At 37.6% G+C, this 24,097-nt stretch overlaps 1 protein-coding gene across 1 annotated transcript in view; it reads right to left on the bottom strand.

Annotated features, from left to right (window-relative positions):
• Positions 1-7,602: 7,602 nt before the first annotated feature.
• The window catches only part of LOC120430005 (uncharacterized), a 238,338-nt gene continuing 221,843 nt past the window's right edge, over positions 7,603-24,097 (bottom strand). The window contains 3 exon segments of the mRNA XM_052709458.1: positions 7,603-9,547; positions 15,108-15,267; positions 17,514-17,619. Of these exon segments, the coding sequence (XP_052565418.1) occupies positions 8,235-9,547; positions 15,108-15,267; positions 17,514-17,619 (1,579 nt within the window). The 3' untranslated portion in view covers positions 7,603-8,234.

The following is a 24,097-nucleotide window of genomic DNA, read 5'->3' as shown; positions in this document are numbered from 1 at the left end:
TGCTATACATTTTCAGAAAGGTATTTAAAAGACCTTTCCAACGCGTTCAAGACATTGAAGATCTGACCATCCTATCAAAAGTTATAAGCACTTAAGTGTAATTTATGCGCTTTTTGAAGGCCGGATATCAGATATGTTGATGAAAACGTTGTCCGGGTCTTTCATGCGACCTATCGTTGGATAGGTATTCAAAAGACCTTTCCAACGCGTCCAAAACATTGAAGATCTGACAACCCTATCGGAAGTTATAAGCACTTAAGTGTTATTTACGCAATTTTCGCATTTTGGATAGCACCCTTTAAATGTGAGGAAGGCGTCAACCACCTAAAGGTGGATTAAGTAACGTTTTTTTTATGAATTGGAAAAAATATCACGATTTTCTAAAAGCTTTCATCAAGTTTTTTTTTTCTTGCAAACATCTGGCAGAGTACTTGAAGAACATGAAACAGAGTTTTCAAAAAACCTATAACATTTACTGACTGTTATCTTAAAGAAGATATTTCGAGAATGATATGATTTTACTAAAGAACAATTCCAGCTCGAAACGAGAAACATATTACTCGACCTTTCCTGATATGAATGAAACTTTGTTATTTTGGGCTCATATAGGCCATTTATTTAGTTTAAAAGTCAAACAGTCAAACTCGACGGCGTTCATACGATTTTGCTGGATCATTTTTTAGAATGTCAACATACTCTAAAGACTTGACTTTTAAATTTAAAAACCAAAAATTAACATAACTGGCGTGCATAGTTCATTTAATGCATTACCCAAAATACGACCAACAATCGTTATTTTGAAACTTTAACACAACTCGACATTTTTTAAGTTGATGTCAATAAAGGCTTTAGTTTTGATAAGGTAAGGCAATCGACAGAATTGAATTTTAGTTGATCCAATGCCAATAATTCCTGTCTGGCTCGGCAAAGGCAAATTCCCTCCAAAGACTAAATCTATTCACTGAAAATCCTGACCGGTAGGGGACGAGTTTCTATTACCAGCGTGATAGATTTGCGATTCAAAAGTCGTGAGTTCGATTCTCGTACTGGGATGATTTTGGTTAAAATTCTGTAAGATCTTTTAAGAGAATTTGGAAAGAACGATAAAAATAAACACCAGTGGAGCTAGGTAGCTGGAATAGTTCTGAAATACGCTCTTGAAAACCGTTTAAAATTGTCCATTTTACACTCAATGCTTTGAATCTTCTTTGTTGCTAAAGGCAGTGCACAGTGGGCGAAATGGAACCCAAAATCGGACTTAATTGAACGCGGCTGGTTCCCTGGTATGAATAATACTGTTTCTAATGGAAAAAAATCCGGGGAATCGATTGGTGATGGTTTCATCCACCGCACGAAACGGCAAAGGGTCCATTTTGCCCCAATTCCCCATTTTTTAACATTTTTTCTTGAAAATCGTCCTGTATTTAGAGCGGAGGCTTTATGCGGCCTTCCAAAATGCACTTAACTTATGTGAAAATGTCCCAGGAATCCAGTAAAAATAACCACTAAAATCATCTAGGGTCCATTTAACCCCGATTCCGCTATAAAAGCATTTTTGGCCGTTTTCAAATGTTAGGTCAGATTTTAAAAATCTGAAAATATTTTTATCGTAAAGATCAGACAATTTTACATAAGAATGACGATTTACACTTGAAAGTTTGACACATTTATGTTGATATAGAAATTAAACTAAATAAAATGATTGAAGAATCACTTTTGGGCCAATTTTCCCAAACGCAGAATAAACTGCCTTTCACATACATTTTATTTTTATCAACATAAATGTGTCAAACTATCAAGTGCAAATCGTCATTCTTATGTAAAATTGTCTGATCTTTACGATGAAAATATTTTCAGATTTTTAAAATCTGACCTAACATTTGAAAACGGCCAAAAATGCTTTTATAGCGGAATTGGGGTTAAATGGACCCTAGATGATTTTTGAGGTGCAAGTGGTTATTTTTACTGGATTCCTGGGACATTTTCACATAAGTTAAGTGCATTTTGGAAGGCCGCATAAAGCCTCCGCTCTAAATACAGACCGATTTTCAAGAAAAAATGTTAAAAATGGGGAATTGGGGCAAAATGGACCCTTTGCCGTTTCGTGCGGTGGATGAAACCATCACCAATCGATTCCCCGGATTTTTTTACTTAAGAAACACTATCATTCATACCAGGGAACCAGCCGCGTTCAATTAAGTCCGATTTTGGGTTCCATTTCGCCCACTGTGCAGTGCTTTAAAACGCATTTTTTTACTTGGAAGCTCTGTTAATAGCAGACACTTGGTACTTTTTGTATACATACATATATGATACTTATCATGCTTGAAAATTATTGGAGCCTTGTCCTAAGGGAACAGCATCTAATTCTATCGTGCCTCTAATGTTGCCATATCAGCACTTTGACGTTCAAAGCTAATAAAAAGCGTTTTCATCTGAAATCGAGTGATAAATAGCTCAATAAGAAGTGAACAAGCAAGTTTCTATTTACAGTTTTACAAATTGAGTTGTTTTAATAATGAAAACCAGTAACGAATTTCCCCTTGGTTCGAACTGTAAACCAATAAAAAATAATAATTCCAAGGTAGGTAAAACAGATATTTTTTGTGCAAAACATTCCAAGAATTACACTACTTTCTATAAAAAGAAGTCATGTAAGAGTTCATCTAATGAGAACTTGTCATGATATCATGTTAAGATTACAATCAAATTACATGGCACTCATCGTTAATGATTCACAGAATAATACATTATATGGATCACAAAGGATCCCATGATGGCATGTTCCTTCATTTTTTTTTATTCTTGGCTGAGATTATAATTACAAGCCTTTATCTTCCAACCCGGCTAACACATCAATGTGCACTATTCGTGAAACTTGATTACTTTTTAATTAACCTGGTCAACCAAGAAGAATGTTTAAATTTAATGATGCCTGAATTCTTAAGGGTTGGGTTAGGTCATTCCAGGTGTCGGAGGTGTCACAGACAAACAATCCAAAGGTCGTTTAAATCCCGTGTTAAAGAGGAACTAGGTGTAAAAAGAGGTTATAATGTTCTCTTCCCTATTGATTTTCATCCCAAACAAAATAGAAAGATAAAGCAATCATGTTGATTCTTCAGCCTGAGGTAGAAAATATCACAGTTGGCAATGACTTTTGTGTGTGACATTTCCACGGTCGTTTGCACACACAAGCACACACACGAAAGGACGCGCTTTTTATGGTGAAAAATATCCATGGCCAACTAAGAGGAGGAGTAGGTGGTGACGGAAGAGGAATAAGAAGAATGTTTTCCTTATTGGTCCACCACTGACTGGCACGACAAAACAAACATGGGTCACTGAGATCTAAAACGATGCCCACACCCGTTGTGCATCGTTTATTTTCAATTACTTTGTTTTATTATTCTTGGGGTCGGCGGGGGCCTTGGGGTCGTGTGTGCGTGTGTGACAATTGGGCTCAACACGGTCGTAGTTGGGGCTTGCCAACCGACCAAGGAATATGTGCTACCCGGTGAAACTCGTGCAGCACACAAAGAAAAATGGAAAACCTGCCAGATGTGAACGGACCTGGGCCAACTGTCGGCCGGAATATTTTATAGTCGGTCCCTGTGAATCTTTGTGTGAGGTTAGGGTGGAAGGGACTTTTATGGACTTCGTTCATGAATTTTAAAAATTTTAACCTTTGAGCTTTTAATATAAAAAAGTCCACAACTTTCGGAAGAAAAAAAAAGTTCTACTCAGCCCAAAACAAGAAACAATCACCCCATGTTCAGATAGTAGTTAGTAACGATGTTCAACGAAATGCGAAAATAACTGCCTGTATCAGTAAGCAATTTTAGAAAAGAGAGCTTTGCTTTCCATTGTTGGGTTGTGTCTCAATAATTTATGCAGAATAGAACAAAAAAAAACTTTGTTTTTGCTTTCCTGTTTTGCATGTAGAGCACGGATTTCTATATTGTTTTTTGATGTAAATTTGTTTCGTTTTTGTTTTTTTTTTGACGAACACACAAAAGTTGGTTTCAAATTTCCATAGAAGTGTGGGCGAGTTTTGTAGTTTTCTCGAAAAATCCTACTCGCATGTATTTAGAATCTCGTTAACTTTATTATTTTTTTTTGCAAATTCTACAAGATTTTGCGAAGATGGCAATAACTAATAGAATTAATGTTTTACAGTCCATCAGTTTCAAAATAGGGATGTTTTATAGTTTTTGTATCCATAATAGGAATTGCTTCAAATGGTATTTTTTTACATTTCAAAATAGACCCGAGCAGGGGTAAATAACACGGGAATACCAAATTTTGGTATTACTTGGGCAAATAACAGCGACCAAAATGTGCCCTTGGTTGCCCAGTAATAGATGGTAAAATACCATGAAATCATACCAAAAGCTTGTATGTGGAAGGGCACAACAATACCAAACCATGTTATTCCAAAGGTAAAATAATACCACAAAATAAAATCATTTCAATACCAAGTTGAGGTCTTCTGGATTTTTGAACATTGCTTGAATACCAAAACTTGGTATTGTCATGGTTTTAATTTTAGGTATTCCCGCGCCCTTGGAAAATCATATTTTGGTATTCCTGTGGTCTTCCACAAACATGATATTGGTATGATTTCATGGTATTTTACCATCTATTACTGGGCAACCAAGAGCACATTTTGGTCGCTGGTATTTGCACAAGTAATACCAAAATTTGCTATTTTCATACCATTTTTAGTGCAGCAGTTGCAGTTAGTGAAAAAAACGTAAATGATCCTTATGCAACACCCAAATCTACTCACCTGATGATTCCATGTTGTTTTTAGTGATATTCTTCACCACACCGAATGCATTTGTCATTGATGAACGGCTGTACTTGAAGTTCTTGAAGCTTCTGAAAAATAACAAGATTGAAAAATAAGTATTATTAAAATGAAACTGGATTGAAATTCACCAAATTCTATAATCTGTTGATTGACTCGTTTTTCAAAGTATTTGGTTATCCCAACTTAGCGAAATTTCAACGTTTTTGAAAAAAATATTAGTGGGTATATCACAAAAAAAAAATTTAAATCAGCTTTAACATTTTTGGGTTTCAAGTCATTTTAGCGCAAAATTAATTATCTCGCCAAAATTTTTTAAAAAAATCCATAGTTTCAGAGAAAATTCATGAAACCTTTCAATACCAAAATAATACCAAAATGTGGCATCCTGACTTAGAAAATTTTCCACAATTTCAAGTCATTTCTGTAGGGGGTATATCAAAAATGTTTAAAATCAAGTTTGAAATTTCCGGTTTTCAATGAAAGCATTCGCTTTGAGACATCATTTTAGCGCAAAATTAATTATTTTGTCAAAATTGGTCAAAATTTTCCCATAGTTTCAGAGGAAATTGATAAAACACCTTAATACCAAAATAATACCAAAATGTGCCATCCTGACTTAGAAAATTTTCCACAATTTCAAGTCATTTCTGTAGGGGGTATATCAAAAATGTTTAAAATCAAGTTTGAAATTTCCGGTTTTCAATGAAAGCATTCGCTTTGAGACCTCGTTTTAGCGCAAAATTAATTATTTTGTCAAAATTGGTCAAAATTTTCCCATAGTTTCAGAGGAATTTGATAAAACACTTTAATACCAAAATAATACCAAAATGTGCCATCCTGACTTAGAAAATTTTCCACAATTTCAAGTCATTTCTGTAGGGGGTATATCAAAAATGTTTAAAATCAAGTTTGAAATTTTCGGTTTTCAATGAAAGCATTCGCTTTGAGACATCATTTTAGCGCAAAATTAATTATTTTGTCAAAATTGGTCAAAATTTTCCCATAGTTTCAGAGGAATTTGATAAAATACTGTAATACCAAAATAATACCAAAATGTGGTGTTCGACCATTGACAAATTCTGCAATTTTGCAATATTAAAACAATACCTTAAATTGGTATGATACCACATTTTGCTCTTGCATAATCCTTAAGACAAATTTTTAAGGGTCCAGGAATACCAAAATTTGGTATTGATACCAGAGAAAGGTATTATTACGCATTTCCCTTGTTATTTACCCATGCTCGGGGAACTTCAAAATTGCAAGCTTTTTCGAGGATACCCGAACCAAATCTATAAAAGCAAATTCAAATTCACTTAGGGAAAATGTTCATAACTTAGGACTAATACACTTTCCGATCGATGTGGCAGAACTAGGATGATTCTAACAATTTTAAAATTAAAGTGACAATGGAGAGCTTTGAAAGTAGTGGGTTTAGCCCTTTTGTGACAAAATTCCTAAATTGATGGGAGCAGTACTAAGTAAGCCCAATATAGGGCCGTCTAAGACATTTTAATCTCAGCTGCGAAATCTTGTCTGCCGCTGCTACTGTACCCGGCAGATCACCACAAATCCGAGTTAAATGAAAAAAAAAATCACGGTCATTGCCGGAAAGAAGGGCAATCCTTGCGGTTAAACATGGCCAAAGTGAAGGCTGCAAGAGCCAACAAGTGGCGCCTAATGGGCTGCACCTGTACGAATCATGACGTTATTCACAAAGCTGGCTCATGTAGCTCAAGTATCAAATCAGCCGTAGGACTTTCATGTAAATACCATCGCCGAGGAAATTTTCGACAAATTTTCCTCTATCTTGCTTCGAAAATTTCCGTACGGTTGACGCTATTACCGAGAGGCACTTTGCCACGGAATCGTTCTCCAAGGGTTTTTCTTCCAGACTGTGAATGTGAAACGGGCGAGGGAAACCCGTCACTTTATTCCCCCTGTACGGCTTCATAACCGCCACCAAGTGAAGCTATTTTGTTTCATTTTACGATTCTCGGGAAATCGATTTTTATTACACCTTCCCCCACCACAATTTCGGGAGGAAGTACTTTTCTGCCTCTTTTCCGTAGGCATTGCAATGTGGATTAACTTTTTCCTTTCATGGAAATAACGCCGGGTACGTTTTCCACTTTTTTTCCGAGCATCCGAAAAATAACCGTGAGCTTGTCAGGTCTCCAAATGGGCGTAAGCCTGATTCGAATTGTGCTTTTGGGTCTAATATATTCAAAAACCCTAATCAGAGTTTGTTTTGATTGCAACCAATTGCCGGAGACAGCGTGGTGTGTTTAAGGGGAAAGCGAGGCCAAAATGGTTGACAATTTGAATATTGCGACCGGTGTGTGCTGTCAATGGCATTTTTACCTCCGTGCTCGGAATTACAATTGATGGGGCCATTTCCTTTTCGATTATAACCTGGCGTGCAATGAAAAGAATCAAATTTATTTTTATTTTTCTTCTTTAGTCAAGTGATGGTAGCACCGATTTTTGGTTTATAATTACCGTAACTTTTGGATTTGTACTGAGTCCTTCAATAAAGCCTCAAGCCAATCAAGCCAATAAAACCCCGCTGTTACAACTTCTCTTTTCCTCACAGTACACTTCGCTTCGCTAGGAGACGACGATTTTAACGGTTTGCAGACTGAATTTCACCATGTGATGGTATGGCTATGCCCAAATTGGGAATAGAACCTGAACCAGATTCTCACCACCACGACAGACGTCCATTGCCGGCCGCTCCAATCTCCACCGTGCACCAGAGACAAAGAAAGGGATTTGAAAGACGGGAATTGATGTTCTCCTTTTTTGAGGGGATAAGGGGAAATCTCCACGGTTTCCCCGAACAAGTTTCGCTTGGATTTGAACCGTTTTTTAAAGGTCTAGGACTCTCTACACGGTATCAAACAAGTAAGAAAACGGAATGATAGAATGAAAATGACAGAAAAACGAAAACACGATCCTTCGTGGCGGGCTGCTGCTTGAGTGCTGAGCTTGGCTTCATTCGTTTCAACTTATTGTACGTTTACTGACGGTTGCTCCGAAAATTCGATCATGGCAGCCACTCAGTGTTACCATTCAAATACCCCGTCCATGCCTTGAACTTTATTTCAGGCACCGTGACTGTTCGCTAGTTGCATTTATGTAAAAAATAGGATAAGTAAAACTTAAAAATGAACAAAAACAGAATTAAAGCATTTTGATTGTTCTGATTGTTATATAAATCATCTTTGCAATAGTTTAACTGTGTATAAACCTTTAAGATCATCTGTCAATATCAAAAAGTTTATAGAATAGATGTGTTTCCAATTAGTTTAGCTTTTTTATCATCATTAATAATACTATAGGTTGTCCTTTTTTGTCGATTCGAGTGACTTAAAAATAGTGCTGTAAATATATCCGCAATCTACTGGTTCTAGTAATCTCAAACGGACACTTCTTCGGTGTACTTTGACCGGTCGTTCAGATCGATAACTAACCTTTTCTCGGGCGACTTTTTCTTTTTGGCCGGGTCGCGTCCCGTGGACCCGCCGTTGGCTTCGGTGGCCGTTGCCGACGAGGACGCGTCCGCGCTGCTGATACTTTCGCTGGCACTGTTTCCGGCAGACTGTACCGTGGCCGCTGACGACGAGGACGGCCGTCCACAGGTACTGCACGACGGGTTCGGAACGGTGCACTGGCAGGAAGAAGCGGCGGCGGACGGTTCACCGTGGGTGTTCCGATGGCCCCGCGAGCGATTTTCGTTTTCCAGATTGTGGAGCGCGGTCGTCAGCGCCGTTCGCATTAGGAAATTTTCTTTCAGACTATCTATCTTGTTGTTGTGGCTGGCGTACAGCTTGTTAAAGTTTTCCAGATTGACGTTCCGGAAGTTGTTCTCGTCCACACTGAGGGAGGAGGCCGTCGTCACCAGACCGCTTTCTCCCGGAAGCGGGCGCCGATTGGAATGATTATCTATGCTATCACCACAGGAAGTTTGTTTCTGTCTTTGTTTTTGCTGTTGATGCAACAGGTTATCACATGATTCAAAGTTTTTCGGACACAATTCGCTAAACTTACTGCTACAGGATGCTCCTCCGCTGACCGGTTGGCGGGCGGAACCGTTCCGACCGGATCCGTCCCGACAACAACTACTACTACTGCTACTGTTCAACATCAGTTCCGAGTTTCGCTTCACCAGTAACGATTTGGACCGCTCCCCGCCCGGCTCCTCCTGCTGTAGCTCTCGCCGTCCACTATCACAGCAAACACTAGACTTACAACTACTTCTAACGGTATTGGTACAGGAGGGCACCTCGGCCGCACCTCCCTTGTGGCACTCACATTTTGGCTCCCCGTCCAGAACTTCCTCCTCACTGCACATGCACTTCAGCTGGAGACTGTCCAGATTAAAGTTGCTACTATTGTCTATCGAACGATGGTTGTTGTTGAGGTGGTGGTCAGAGTCATCGGTGATGGTGATTCGGGTGTTGCTCCCGAATTTCCCGTTCGGGATACTGTTAGTGTTGGTGCTCTTGTCCACCCGGATAAGGCCATTCTCCTGCGGAGCGGGCATTATCGCCTTGGGCACTACCGTCGGGGGAGGCTTGAGCGAGACATTCTTGCAGGTCTCCATCAGGGCAGCCAGCGTCGCTATGGCCGTCCCCCGCTGCGGTATCCGATCGTAAAGCCGCTGAAGCTGGTTGTACAGCTGCTTGATCTCTTCCGTGGCTTCCTCTTCCGTCAAGCGACCTTCGTTCACTGAAAGAGAGGGAAAAGATATGCCAAATTGGATAGGTGAAATGGTGATGTTAATGTTTTCAAACTAAACTAAATAAACTGAACCGTTTCGACAAGACACGGAAAAGGTGCACTATGCTTTCGGGTTTGAACTGAAAACGCAATCCAGTTTCCTGGCAGAATCAGCAATTAACTATTCTCTCTAAAGCTGACCCTAATGAAATGTAAACTGGTTTCTATGATTGCATTTTGATGAAATACGGCGATCCAGTAACGTCCAGAAAAACGCAAATACAAATTTAATTAATGCACTGCTTGGCAAACATTCCATCCAAAGCCGACTGGCCTGCGACCAGGTCAAACGACATCAGCTGCATAGATTTTCTTCTCAAAATGCTTTTACATTATCTAGTAACTCCAGCACTGCCGCTCCAATGTAGTCCGTCCCATATGTGTCTTTGTCAAAAATGAAATGAAAAAAGTCTTGTTTTTACATGTTTTTGTAGCCTATTGAATAAAAAAAAATAATGATTGTTCCAAAAATTCCAAAATAAATATAACTTTCGTGCTGTCCCATATGCAAAATAAGAGCAGGTCAGTTCCTCAAATAGAAATGTCTCGCAAATCGTTTGAGTGGATGCAAAATTGTATCAATTCTAATGAATTGGCCTTTAAGAATACTTAATGCTTAAAAATATCATTATTATGTTATGTTTGGATGGAAAAAATGCATACCGTTATGTCTAATATACCATGCAATTAGGTATGTACCTATTTTGTCTTGATTAAAGAGGTTTGATCCTGGTTCTGAAAAAAAATCACCTCCGATATGCTGAGTTATTTTTTTTTTTTTTAATTAATTTCAAGGGTTTACCAGTTGAGATTTGCATTCATATGTAATTCGCCTCTGTAGTATTTTAACAATTTCTGGTGTCGTTGATGGTCTTATTTAGATATCTAGGAATCCTATCAAAATCTGAAATACATTTTTTTATCAGTTGGTGATCATTATTTATTTGGAAAACTACCAAAACAAACCTGGAAAGGACAGTTGAACCAGGTTGAACTTTTGGAGTAAATGTGCAAGCCTATCTTGATACCATGACTAACCTGCCTTAATTGATGGGCAAATAAAGTCAAGTCGGTCTCTTGTTGAAAATGCCACAAGTTTACCTCCAAATTGTAAGTTTTTTAAATCAAATTAACGTTAATGGTGTTTTTCAAGGCTGAAATTGAAAAAAAAAGGTGCAGGTGGTTATGTTCTACATGACCAATATGACAAAGAACTTATATAATAATAATATTCTAATATCCTTTTTTTGTTTTATATTTTTAAAACATTGCCTATGTATTTAATCCTAAATAATTTATTCCTATTAAATGTTTTCAATCTTTGGCACCTCTGTGGAAATGAATTGCCAAAACAAGTATGGTTCGGAAAATGTCCAATCAAAATGGTAATTTTCATGTCCAGTATCAAAAACCATGAATTTTGATACCCATATTGCCCCAAGTCGAATAGTTCGATTAATGTCCCCCCGGTAGAACCTTCCCGAGGGCACTGGCCACTCCGGGTGTGGCCAATCCAGTCAAAATGGCCATTTTCATTACCAGTTTCCAAAACCATGAATTTTGATACCCATATTGCCCCAAGTCGTATGGTTCGATTAATGTCCCCCCGGTAGAACCTTCCCGAGGGCACTGGCCACTCCGGGTGTGGCCAATCCAGTCAAAATGGCCATTTTCATTACCAGTTTCCAAAACCATGAATTTTGATACCCATATTGCCCCAAGTCGTATGGTTCGATTAATGTCCCCCCGGTTGAACCTTCCCCAGGGCACTTGCCACTCCGGGTGTGGCCAATATCCTATAAATGTGGTCCCAAGCCCATTGCCCCAAATCATTCTGGTCCGGTGACCGTCCTTACAATCTTCATAAGAACAGAATTCCTCCCAATTTACTGCACAAACTGTGTCTTTCAATGTGTGCGCGTGTGTGTGTGAGCAATAAAATTACCACCGTGGATCCGCTTTTGTCGAAACCTCGTAAGGCACTGAATTTTTCTGAGGCTATCTGTTAGCTTAAATAGTTCGCATGAAATGTGGCAACAGTGGTGCAACATTCTCGCGTGACAATTCCACGAAAACAGGAGAGGAGGCAAAATTTGCACCATGTTGCCACATTTCATGCGAACTATTTAAGCTAACAGATAGCCTCAGAAAAATTCAGTGCCTTACGAGGTTTCGACAAAAGCGGATCCACGGTGGTAATTTTATTGCTCACACACACACACGCACACGAAAACATTGAAAGACACAGTTTGTACACCAAATTGGGAGGAATTCTGTTCTTATGAAGATTGTAAGGATTGCGATTGGGACCACATTGGTAAGATATTGGCCACACCCGCAGTGGCCATTGCCTTGGAGGAAGATCTTCCCGGAGGGACATTAATCGAACTATTCGACTTGAGGCAATATGGGTATTAAAATTCATGGTTTTTGAAACTGGTAATGAAAATGGCCATTTTGACCGGATTGGCCACACCCGGAGTGGTCAGGGCCCTGGGAAAGGTTCTACCAGGGGGACATTAATCGAACCCTACGACTTGGGGCAATATGGGTATCAAAATTCATGGTTTTTTAAACTGGTAATGAAAATGGCCATTTTAACCGGATTGGCCACACCCGGATCGGATTGGCCACACCCGGAGTGGCCAGTGCCCTGGGGAAGGTTCTACCGGGGGGGGGGGGGGACATTAATCAAAACATACGACTTGGGGCAATATGGGTATCAAAATTCATGGTTTTTTAAACTTGTAATGAAAATGGCCATTTTGACCGGATTGGCCACACCCAGAGTGGTCAGTGCCCTGGGAAAGGTTCTACCAGGGGGACATTAATCGAACCATACGACTTGGGCAATATGGGTATCAAAATTCATGGTTTTCGAACCATACGACTTGGGGCAATTTTGATACCCATATTACCCCAAATCGTATAGTTCGGTAAATGTCCCCCTGGGAAGACCTTTCTTAAAGGCAATGGCCACTCCGGGTGTGGCCAATCCGGTCAAAATGGCCATTTTCATTACCAGTTTCAAAAACCATGAATTTTGATACCCATATTGCCCTAAGTCGTATGGTTCGATTAATGTCCCCCCGGTAGAACCTTCCCGAGGGCACTGGCCACTCCGGGTGCGGCCAATCCGGTCAAAATGGCCATTTTCATTACCAGTTTCAAAAACCATGAATTTGGATTCCCATGTTGCCCAAGTCGTATGGTTCGATTAATGTCCCCCCGGTAGAACCTTCCCGAGGACACTGGCCACTCCGGGTGTGGCCAATCCAGTCAAAATTGCCATTTTCATTACCAGTTTCCAAAACCATGAATTTTGATACCCATATTGCCCCAAGTCGTATGGTTCGATTAATGTCCCCCCGGTAGAACCTTCCCCAGGGCACTGGCCACTCCGGGTGTGGCCAATCCAGTCAAAATGGCCATTTTCATTACCAGTTTCAAAAACCACGAATTTTGATACCCATATTGCCCTAAGTCGTATGGTTCGATTAATGTCCCCCCGGTAGAACCTTCCCCAGGGCACTGGCCACTCCGGGTGTGGCCAATATACTATAAATGTGGTCCCAGGCCCATTGCCCCAAATCATTCTGGTCTGGTGACCGTCCTTACAATCTTCATAAGAACAGAATTCCTCCCAATTTACTGCACAAACTGTGTCTTTCAATGTGTGCGTGGGTGTGTGCGTGTGAGCAATAAAATTACCACCGTGGATCCGCCTTTGTCGAAACCTCGTCAGGCACTGAATTTTTCTGAGGCTATCTGTTAGCTTAAATAGTTCGCATGAAATGTGGCAACAGTGGTGCAACATTCTCGCGTGACAGTTCCACGAAAACAGGAGAGAAGGCAAAATTTGCTAAGTGCTCTCAGCCAATCAGCAGCCGGTATTTTTCCTGCTTTCATTTTTTATTTTCATCTTAACTTTTGAATACTTTAACAAAGTTTGGTCAACTTTGTGAAATAGTCTTCTTGCAATTTAAGACTTCCCCTTTCGTTTGGTGGATAAAGCATGCAGATTGCTTGAATTGGGTGGAAGATATAAGCGTTTAAACAATTACACAAATCGTTACACTTTCGCTTCGCGAAATTTTGGATTGACACCCGTAGACAGTGCCCTTAGGACAAAGTTCTTTGTCAAAAATGTTTGAAAAATGATATAGAAAATGTTGGTTTAGAATGAAAAAAATTGTGAAACTTTTTTGGGCTACTCACAGCCCTCACTTTTTACATATTGGACGGATTAGATTAAAGCGGCAGAGCAACCTAGCATTGTTTCAATTAACTTAGCCGAATAAACAGATATAATGCATCAGCAACATTCTAGTGCATCAAATATCAGGGAATGCAAAAATATCCTCTAGTAAGGTTGAAATTTTGGTTGGTTGAATATTACCTCATTGTTGAGTAATTTTACATTTAAAAATGTGAATCTCATGAAAATTTCGATGGCTTACGAGTTACGATGCTATGGGGTGGACTTTTATAATATAATCTCCTGATATTTCTTTTCTATGCACCGGCAAAATTACATTCTAACGCTTAAAGAATTTTTGAAATTCCTCTTCTTCTTATTTTTTGCCATAATTTTTCCTAAAAAGAAATTTGCAGAGCAAAGGTGCGCACTGAAATTTCCATACACTTTTGTATTAAAAAAATCAAACAAATTGGATAACTTTTATTTCTGATGGTATTGATTTAAAATCATTAAAAATAGCATTTCTACCAAAATCGGATCAAAAACTACAACTTATGCGAAAATGGTAAGGTTTTTAACCCTAAAAATCAAACTATAGTTATATAAGTACCACTTAAATTTAATAAGTAACTATGCCATAAAATTATCTTCATTTGGGGTAAAAAACCCTCAATCGAAAACTTGATGAAAAGTTTTAAGTTTGTAAAAGTTAAAACTTTTACACACAATTTAACTAAAAATTCACTTAGCCTCGCATAATACGCACCTTTGCCCCAAGTACGGTTTTTCAATATTTGACGAAAAATGCTTTTTTTCGAAATTTAGAGAATGCTTTCAAATCGGGCGTCTTATGTTGCATAAAAGTTTGATCATGTTTAGACATGTTTAGCTCTTTCGATAAAATCAAGTTAAAAACGCAATTATGAAAAAAGCAAATGAAAAAGGAAACCATCGAAACGCTGAAATATTGCATTTAATGGTAATGGAATTTGTGAACATTTAAAGATGTGCAATCTGTATTCTCCATGTTACGTTTATTTATTAGTATTATTAATTTTTGAAACTGGTACTCCAGGAACAATATCCGACAAAATTCCGTTAAATGCACTTAAACGTAAAAATTTACAACATGATAGCACGATCACGACGATTTAACGAGAACATAAGTTTTGATTAGATGTAGAAGATTTTGAGGTGTACAATAAGTTGATCTTAAATCAACATGTGACAATATCGCACTCGTGTGACGATATGTTTGTACTCGTAAAGTGGGCGGGGTGGGGGGGGGGGGGGAAGGAAGTCACTTACCGATATTTCCGCCAAGTTGTGCCGTGGACGTGGTGACGCTGCTCGCGTTCGCAAACCCTCGGTTGTGGGTGCGGCTAATGAATTTTGCGCCAGATGGTTTGATGCCGAGTCCTGTCGAATCGTCCTGGTGCTTGCCACCACCTCGGAAAACGAGGTAAACCTATTCGTTGGGTAGGGTGAGAGGGAGGCGTACGTGGCGAAATGGCGATACATGGAAAGAGAAAAGAAAAAAAAAGAATGCCGGATGAAACTGTGCGAAACAATACAAGCACAGACAAACAGACATAAATCTATTTCAAAATCCATCGATCAAAAATTTAACGGTCAATTCAAATGATAAGAAACCCACCATGGCTAATTTACACGCGTTTGACTGTTACTTAAACTCTTCACAACTTGAATGCTGTAGTGAGGGGTATCAATTACTTCTTTTAATAAATTTGATCAATGATTAACGTATGTTTGTCTATGATACAAGTTGGGGTAGAAAGCCGAAATAGTGAGAAAAACGGCTCGCTGGATTTGTGAAAACATATATTAGGTTTTGTTTTTGTTCTGTTTTTTTTTTATTCTACACCAAAGGATGTTTATGTGGTAAGTTTCCTAGGATATTCGTAGGCTACCAGCAAAAGCAGTGGAATTTACATTTTGCCGAGTGTACCGGAGATATATTTCTGGTTCCGCTACAGCTGTAAGGTCCTCCCGATTCCAACCAACCGTGCGCAAACATGACAATTGAATAAAATGTTCACTGTATTGCACCACCTGCATGCCACAGCTGAATGCACAATGTGCAAAGGATATTGTTTGTTCTATTTATAGCCAAGGGTGCCCGGTTGCTACTAGGAGATGCAATGGGTTTCAATGGTTTTTAAACGTTACCTGATCCAGAGGATTCGAGTGCCATTCAATAATTACGTCCAAGTTTGTGGGGAGGAAGAGGGTCCTGAGTTGGTATCAGCATATTTGAAAGGTTTTCTGATACTTCAAAAATATTATAAAATATTTTTATTTTTTTGTTGAGTTTGAGCCACCATAACATCTCTTAAAATTCTATAGCGATTGGTAAAGACAACATCATAAAAGTGATAGTCAAACACCATGCTGTTTTACTTTGTAACTTCAGGTCATTCTAACTCTGTAAATCTCATGTTTTGAGTATACTTTGTGGAATTATTTTCCAAAGATTATCACTTTGTTGTTATATGCCGTAGAATCCCAATTTTATGAAATTTGATGTAATCTCATAATATCTTGTTTATTTCAGCATAGAAGGTCAGGAAAAAAAGGATTCCATCCCAAATTCTCACAAAAGCACGATTATCACGATCGTTATGCATTCAAAAAGTTTCCCCGATGTCTCATTTGGCAACGAAAAGTTACAACGTGCCACATCGTAAACAACACTCCCGGCCAGATGAGCGAACCGCCATTAAAAAACAAAACTCATTGTTCAACATGTGGCTGATGACCCATTTGTTTGCCCGAAATAAGACCAAAAAAACGCTTTCAACCGGAATGACGTTAAATCTCGAGTGGCCTTCCCCCTCCACAACCCACGTGGTGTGGCCGTTATGAAAATAGGACATTTTTTACCCTTTTCAGCCGTGACGACTCTAAATAATGACAACCGTGATAAAATTTTGACGTTCGTTGACTGTACATCAACAAGAACCAAAAATAACATTATTCTTTTTTGTTTTATACATTTTTTCTTGTTTTTCTGGAGCCGCCAACATTTCGTGAAACAAAAACGAAAACATCATCACCGTCAGCTGGCCATTCTAGGAACATTAAAATGAAAAAAAAGGATAAATGATGCCACCTGGAGCCCTGATTCGAGAGTTTTTTTTTGTCTTCCGTCACATCCAATCACGATTAGAGTACGGCTTTGAAATATAAGCTACATTCAACATTTGGGTTTGAAGGATTTTTTATGACCATAAACCGAAGCATTTTTGTGAGGCGCTTTCAAAAAGATTTTTGCTCAATTGAGCGTTGATAAGTGCAAAGTAAATTGCTTTTGCTTTGAGGGGCTTTGTTTTTCTTTTGAAATGATCATTCGTTTAGTTAAACGTAAAACCTGACAAAAAAGTATACAATCAATTCAAGTTATGTCAAATAAAAACTATTTCAGGTAGATTTACCTAACTGTCTCGTATTGTAAATAACTCAAGTCCCCTTAATGTAATAAACAAAAAATAACAATCTTGGTATGAACTGTCATTTTATTAAAAACCTTTATGATTTAAGAAATTAGAGTCAAAAGTTTAGAGGAACATGTTGAATTGTCGCATTTACCTACATTAAATTGTATTAGTTATACAGAATTTTGTATAAAAAAAGCATGCAATTCTGCAAAAAGTAATTTAATCCCTTCTCTTGTTTTACGAATGGCGTACTCACCTTGCTACCAAATATTAATCCCAACAGCAGTGTCACAGTTAGTTGTGTGTGGCAGAAAAATATGATGTACAGTAAATCTGGATTAGCTGGTGACTGCAGGAACAACCTGAACATGAAAATAGAAAGCAAAAGGCTTTGTTTTACAACAGGATTCAGCTGGTTGGTTGGTTGGTTTTAGGCGTTGTTTAGAGATCAGTAAGCTCTGTTCACATTCACGTGGTGTTTATTGTAGAAACAAAAAAAACCTTTACCTATCGGTGGCATAATAAAAGATCAATGAGATTAAAGCTCTGGGTATTTGTTCGATTAAAACCTTTTCAATAAAGCCAAATATCACCTATATACCATCACTGATGTGGAAAATAGCTGAAAATTGTGACGAGGTCTTATTTTTTATTTAGGAAAGTCATTTTTTATTTATAAATCTAGGCAAGGATGCCAAAACTTTATGACTGACGAGGCCATTCGGAATTTTGAAATAAAAAAATAAAAATATCGACATAAAAACAAGGGCTGGAAAGTTCTACTTTTCAGCATTCAAATAAATGTTTTCAGTCCTTGTATCGAAAATCAATACTTTTCATTATGGGTAATCCTCCGCCAACTTACACAGCCGTTGTACCATGGAACTTTGTTACTTTTGTCTTTGATCACGGATACGATCTCCATTTTTCGATATCTCTTGACGGAGGGGCGGCACGACTCCTTCCATTTTTGAACATTCGAAAAAAGACGTGTTTTTTTTTTTCAACAATTTGCAGCCTGAAATGGTGATGATGTGGAAAATTGATGTCAAAGAGACTTTTATCTGAAATTTGACGCCCGATTTGTTGGCGTACTCAGAATTACGAAAAAACGTACTTTTAATCGAAAAAAAATTCACTTCGGATAATCGAACCACCATAAACTATTACAATTTTTACTGAAATGCGGTCGCAGAACTCGATTTTGGTGTTAAAAAACAAGAAATTAACAAAAAATACGAATTTTTTTATAATTTGGGGTTTGCTTGTAACCATCAGGAGTTATCTTGTGGGTCGCGTGTTACCCATTTTTACTGATATTAAGCAGTCTCATATCTGTAACACAGTCCTTATTGAAATGGAAGGTGCTGTTACATCCAGATACTTTAACCTGTTTTAATTGTGCTTTGTGCCAATTAGAGGAGAGATTTTATTAAAAAAAAAAGCAAGCAAGCAAGGTATTGACGGATATTTTTCCGCAAAAAAAAAACTTTTCGTGGGACTGTGCATTGGTATTTCATGAAAATTTAAAATGTTTTCAAAGGAGTTCAAACATGCTGAATATGGTTATAAACGCTGGAAATGTATTTTAACTGGTTTTCAGTTGATTAAACTTAAATGTTCCTTTAAAATTTTATGTTTTTCGAAAAAATATTTTTTCCCCTGATTATTCAGGACAACTTTGAAGGGGGCCCCATAAACTTTGAAAATAATTGCAACGGCCTCATTACCAGATCGACAGCTTTCAAAAATCAGATTTTTTGTATTATGTCAACAATTTTTTTCCTCGGTTTCGTTTCTTAAAAAAATTAAGGGAGTTTTTTTTAATGTTTTGCATCAAATGGGTTAAAAATTTCGCCAGGCCTCTGTAAATGTTTTTTTTCCAATTTATGTCGACCCCATTCAAAAACGGCTCAAATAAAACAGGAGCTGTATTTTATCTAAAAACTTCATAATTTTTAATGGAAACAGACTTCCAATCACTTCTTACTGAGCTTTATATAACTCAAGTCTTGATTTAAAAAGAAATGTCTTATAAGGCCATATGATTATAAGACCTTGAAAAAAACTCTAAAATTACAGGTGAAAACGTCTTTGTATAAACGATTTCTCTTGTATAAAAAATGGTGAATTAAAGAAGTGTAACCAAGCCTTTGATTTTACTTTGTGAAATTTCAGTTTAACTTTCAACGATTTTTGTATTTTTTACAGCAAAATATGAAATCGATCCGCCCTCTGCAGCCAAAGTTAATCAACTGTCTCATCCTGGAATTTTTTTTTGAAAAGGTCTAATAAACCAAATTTTCAGTTTTTGCTTTTTAGGTGTTTTTAATACCCCTGGCTCACGGTGGTTTCAAAAACACCCAAAAAGCACAAAACTGAAAATTTGGTTTATTGGACTTTTTCAAAAAAAAAAAAACTCCAGCATTGTAGACGCACTTGGCAGGAACAAAGAGACACTCTACAAAAACCAATACTTTCCAAGTAAAACATCATGGTTTTGTTTTGTTCCTTTGCAGATGACTTGCCATGAACATTTTTAAGCAATTTTGCCAATACGAAACTTTAACTTACAAAAGTTATCCTAAAAAGTATTGAATTTTTTTTTAAATTCATATATTTATACCAAATAACTTTTAATTTTTGGTTAAATGAAGTTAACTCAACAAACAAAATTTTCAACTCATGTTTTGAAAGATTTACATAGATTTTGAAAAGTTTAATGAAGAAAAATCAAAGTATCTCATTGTTGCCCATAGGCTGAAAGGAGTGTGCATATTCTTAATTTTGGTCCCCTCTCCCCTCCATGACTTTTCCCAGAGTCAAGGAACATAAACTTTAAAAATTATTGCAACTACCTTATGATCCTGTTGTTAGTGCATTTTCCAGCACATTATCCTTCAAAGTTTTAATCCATGGCTTGTAATTTAAAATTCCTGTTTCTTTATTTTTCAGTACCATAATTTAAAGTATTTCCAAACTATTTTGAATTTGAAAAATATTTTTTTTATCCGCGGTGTTGGGGTAAGCGTGATTGCCTCTCACCCAGTCGGCCTGGATTTGATCCCAGAAGGTCCCGGTGGCATTTTCGAGTCGAGATTTGTCTGATCACGCCTTCCATCGGAGGGGAAGTAAATGTTGGCCCCGGTCTAACCTAGAGGTCGTTAGCTCAGTCCAGGTGTAGGAGTCGTCTCCCTGGGTCCTGTCTCGGTGGAGTCGCTGGTAGGCAGTTGGACTAACAATCCAAAGGTCGTCAGTTCGAATCCCGGGGTGGATGGAAGCTAAGGTGTAAAAAGAGGTTTGCAATTGCCTCAACAATCAAGCTTTAGGACACGAAATAATTTGATTTATGATTTTTATTTTTTTTAACTTGCAGAACATAGACATTTCAAACACTTTGCGCAATCATCAAACAAATCACAGTGAGTGACTCCAGTTTGCTAGCAGTAATTTGTGCTTAGTTGATTTTTCCACGGCCCACGCTCTAATATACCATATCAATTCACCCACTAAAGTGCCATGATGAATGTTGATTCAGATTAGAGTTAATAAGCCGTAAAGTGGCAACAGAATTGACGGGCGTCCTCGTCCTGCACAAGAAGGCGTCACTATCGTTGGGGGCGTCGACTTGATTGGGGGCTCCTGTTACGTCCGTCGTAGGTTGAAGGTTGAAAGTAGCCTCAACGATGTGCCATAAAAACATTCACGACCACTTTAGTGCTGCTCTTCGAACCGGGCGTTCTGGTACGCAAACAAACCGTTCACCGAAACCGGATGTTGCGGGGGGTACATTTAGTGATGCCTACTCTCTCTTCTTGGTTGATTAAATCAGCTTCTGGCTGAATCAGTTAGCTTTTTTGTTTCGAAACTTTCCCAAATTTTACGCATGCCAGCTGAGCTGTGATAAATTTTGAGCTGAAAGCTTAATTTTTCAATAAAGCCCCATTTAACCATAAATTACTGGCTTAACTCTGCTCAAAGTACGGCTCGTTGCTCTTTTTTCGTTTTTTTTCCTCCGGTATAATAATTGCACATTTGCAGTTACTCGTTACACCCGGCAGTGAATGGAAAACTGTTTGGCAAGCAGCACATTTTCCTCTTTCCATGCAATCAGTTTAAACTGCATTGAATAAATTGAATTTACAATTCCATTTCGCTCTGCTGCCTGCTGCTGCTGCTGCTACTCCTACAGCATTTGCTTTTACATGAAGTGGAGAAAATAATTTTTCGCCTCGACTCTACCGCACACCCAACATTGCAACAATGGTGACACTGTTTAAATTTAAAATTTGAAATTTTCTGGAAGCATTCATCAATTTTATTTTTTCACTCACTTCGAAATGAAGTGTTGGTAAACTCACAAAATATGCATCAATTTTTCACTGTGCAAAGATTAAACTCAGCTAGAATCATAGTCCTAACCAGCTCAGAAAATGCTCAAAACGTAACCTACAAGACGTGCGACTTCTTTTAGGTTGGCCCTAAGAGGTTGCCACCAACTTACAGCCAACGTTGCAAGGGCGTCGTGGGTTTGTTTTGTATTGCATTTTTGCACTTTCCATTTAAGTGGTTTAAACTATTTCAAAAACAAATAGTTTCCTTACTTTTTAGCACAACGCAATAGAAGTGATGTTTAAAAACTGAAAAAGATGCGATGAATTTGGTCACAGAGCGGATAAATCAATTCAATAAGTGTCAAACATTAATTGATAAAATCAGTTGTAAAATTTCAATAGGGTGAAACCTTGGATGTAAACAAGCAGCCTATCCCGTGAACTGTCACTCGAGCAAGTGGGATAGACTGTTGGTTGATTGATATATCCAAGGGAAATAATGACTGCATTTCATTTTCTATCTGTTATTACAATAACAATAACAAATCCTGTTGAGCAATTCTCTACGAAATCGGTCTTTTTTCTTCAATTTTAATTTTTGTATTTTTTAATCCGGCTGAAACTTTTTTGGTGCCTTCGGTATGCCCAAAGAAGCCATTTTGCATCATTAGTTTGTCCATATAATTTTCCATACAAATTCGGCAGCTGTCCATACAAAAATGATGTATGAAAATTCAAAAATCTGTATCTTTTGAAGGAATTTTTTGATCGATTTGGTGTCTTCGGCAAAGTTGTAGGTATGGATACGGACTACACTGGAAAAAAATAATACACGGTAAAAAAAATTTGGTGATTTTTTTATTTAACTTTTTATCACTAAAACTTGATTTACAAAAAAACACTATTTTTAATTTTTTTTATTTTTTGATATGTTTTAGAAGGCATAAAATGCCAACTTTTCAGAAATTTCCAGGTTGTGCAAAAAATCACTGACCGAGTTATGAATTTTTTAATCAATACTGATTTTTTCAAAAAATCGAAATTTTGGTCGTAAAAATTTTTCAACTTCATTTTTCGATGTAAAATCAAATTTGCAATCAAAAAGTACTTTACTAAAATTTTGATAAAGTGAACCGTTTTCAAGTTATAGCCATATTTAAGTGACTTTTTTGAAAATAGTCGCAGTTTTTCATTTTTTTAAATTAGTGCACATTAGCCTGTCCCATTTTGAGGTCATGTCGAGGAATTTCAGGTGCTCACTTCTTAAATGATAGATTATGATGTTAGGAACAATGTTTTCTTAGACAAGAAAAAATAATAAAATACTTTCTCGCACCCCCTAGTCGATTTACTGAAAAAAGTCACTTTTTTGAACAAATTTTCTAAAATCGCTTGGAATCAATACAAAAACTGTTTCGATCAGGTGTGTATTATCTTCAAACGATAGGTTTTTGTCCATAGATTAAGATGCACTATCAATATTGGACCAAAATTTAAGTTTTTGGACTCTCCCAGGCGGGTTTGTGTCGAAAAAATCGCATTTTTTCGAAACTTTTTTCAGAAATGTTCATTTAATTTAGGGTAGCCTATTTTTCCCAGTAAAACCACTACATGCAGCTTGTAGGAAATTTCATGGCGAACATTTTTCCCTCTGAGAAAATGCAATTTCGACACTCCAGAGCCGAGATATTTGAGTTTTAGTGAGGAAAAAAGTGCCAATTTTCAAAATTTCTCAGAATTCAGAAGCAAGGCCTACTAATTACACGATGTAGCAAGCACATGTCTCAAAGGTCAAGGTATGCTTTTTTATAGTAATTTTGGCGGCTGAATCCAAATCTGAAATCAAATTTCGTGTAAACAGTGATGTTTTGGAGCTACACCCTTTTGGAATGTTATTTGCGTGTTTAAGAGGCAGTTTTTGTAAATATTACTCGGTTTGTTCTAGAGGTCGTATCGAGGTGCTCCGATTTGGATGAAACTTTCAGCGTTTGTTTGTCTATACATGAGATGAACTCATGCGAAATATGAGCCCTCGACGACAAAGGGAAGTGGGGTTAAACGGGCATTGAAGTTTGAGATCCAAAAACATAAAAAATCTTAAAATTGCTCGCATTTTAGTAAAACTTCATCATTTCAAAACACTCTTAGGTGCATTCGAAAGGTCTTTAGAAGCACTTCAAAATGAGCCATAGACATCCAGGATTGGTTTAACTTTTTCTCATAGCTTTTGCAAATTACTGTTAAAAATGGATTTTTTTAAAACCTCAATATCTTTTTGCAACAGCCTCCAACACCCATACTCTTTTAGTTCAAAAGTTAGGGAATTTCATGGACTATAATCCTACGGTAATAACTTTTTGGCCAATCGCAGTTTTTCTCATAGTTTTTCGATTTTTCTATAACAAACATTTTACAACGTTAGTTATTGTCCCTACAGCATCCATAGCGGCACTTTTTAGTCTCAATTTTGTCATATTCGAAATCCTTGGAAACTTCAAACTTCAAT

The sequence above is a fragment of the Culex pipiens genome, chromosome 3 (genome assembly GCF_016801865.2).
Source record: "Culex pipiens pallens isolate TS chromosome 3, TS_CPP_V2, whole genome shotgun sequence".
In the NCBI taxonomy this organism is placed as follows: domain Eukaryota; kingdom Metazoa; phylum Arthropoda; class Insecta; order Diptera; family Culicidae; genus Culex; species Culex pipiens.
This window is presented reverse-complemented; position numbering and strand designations above follow the sequence as displayed.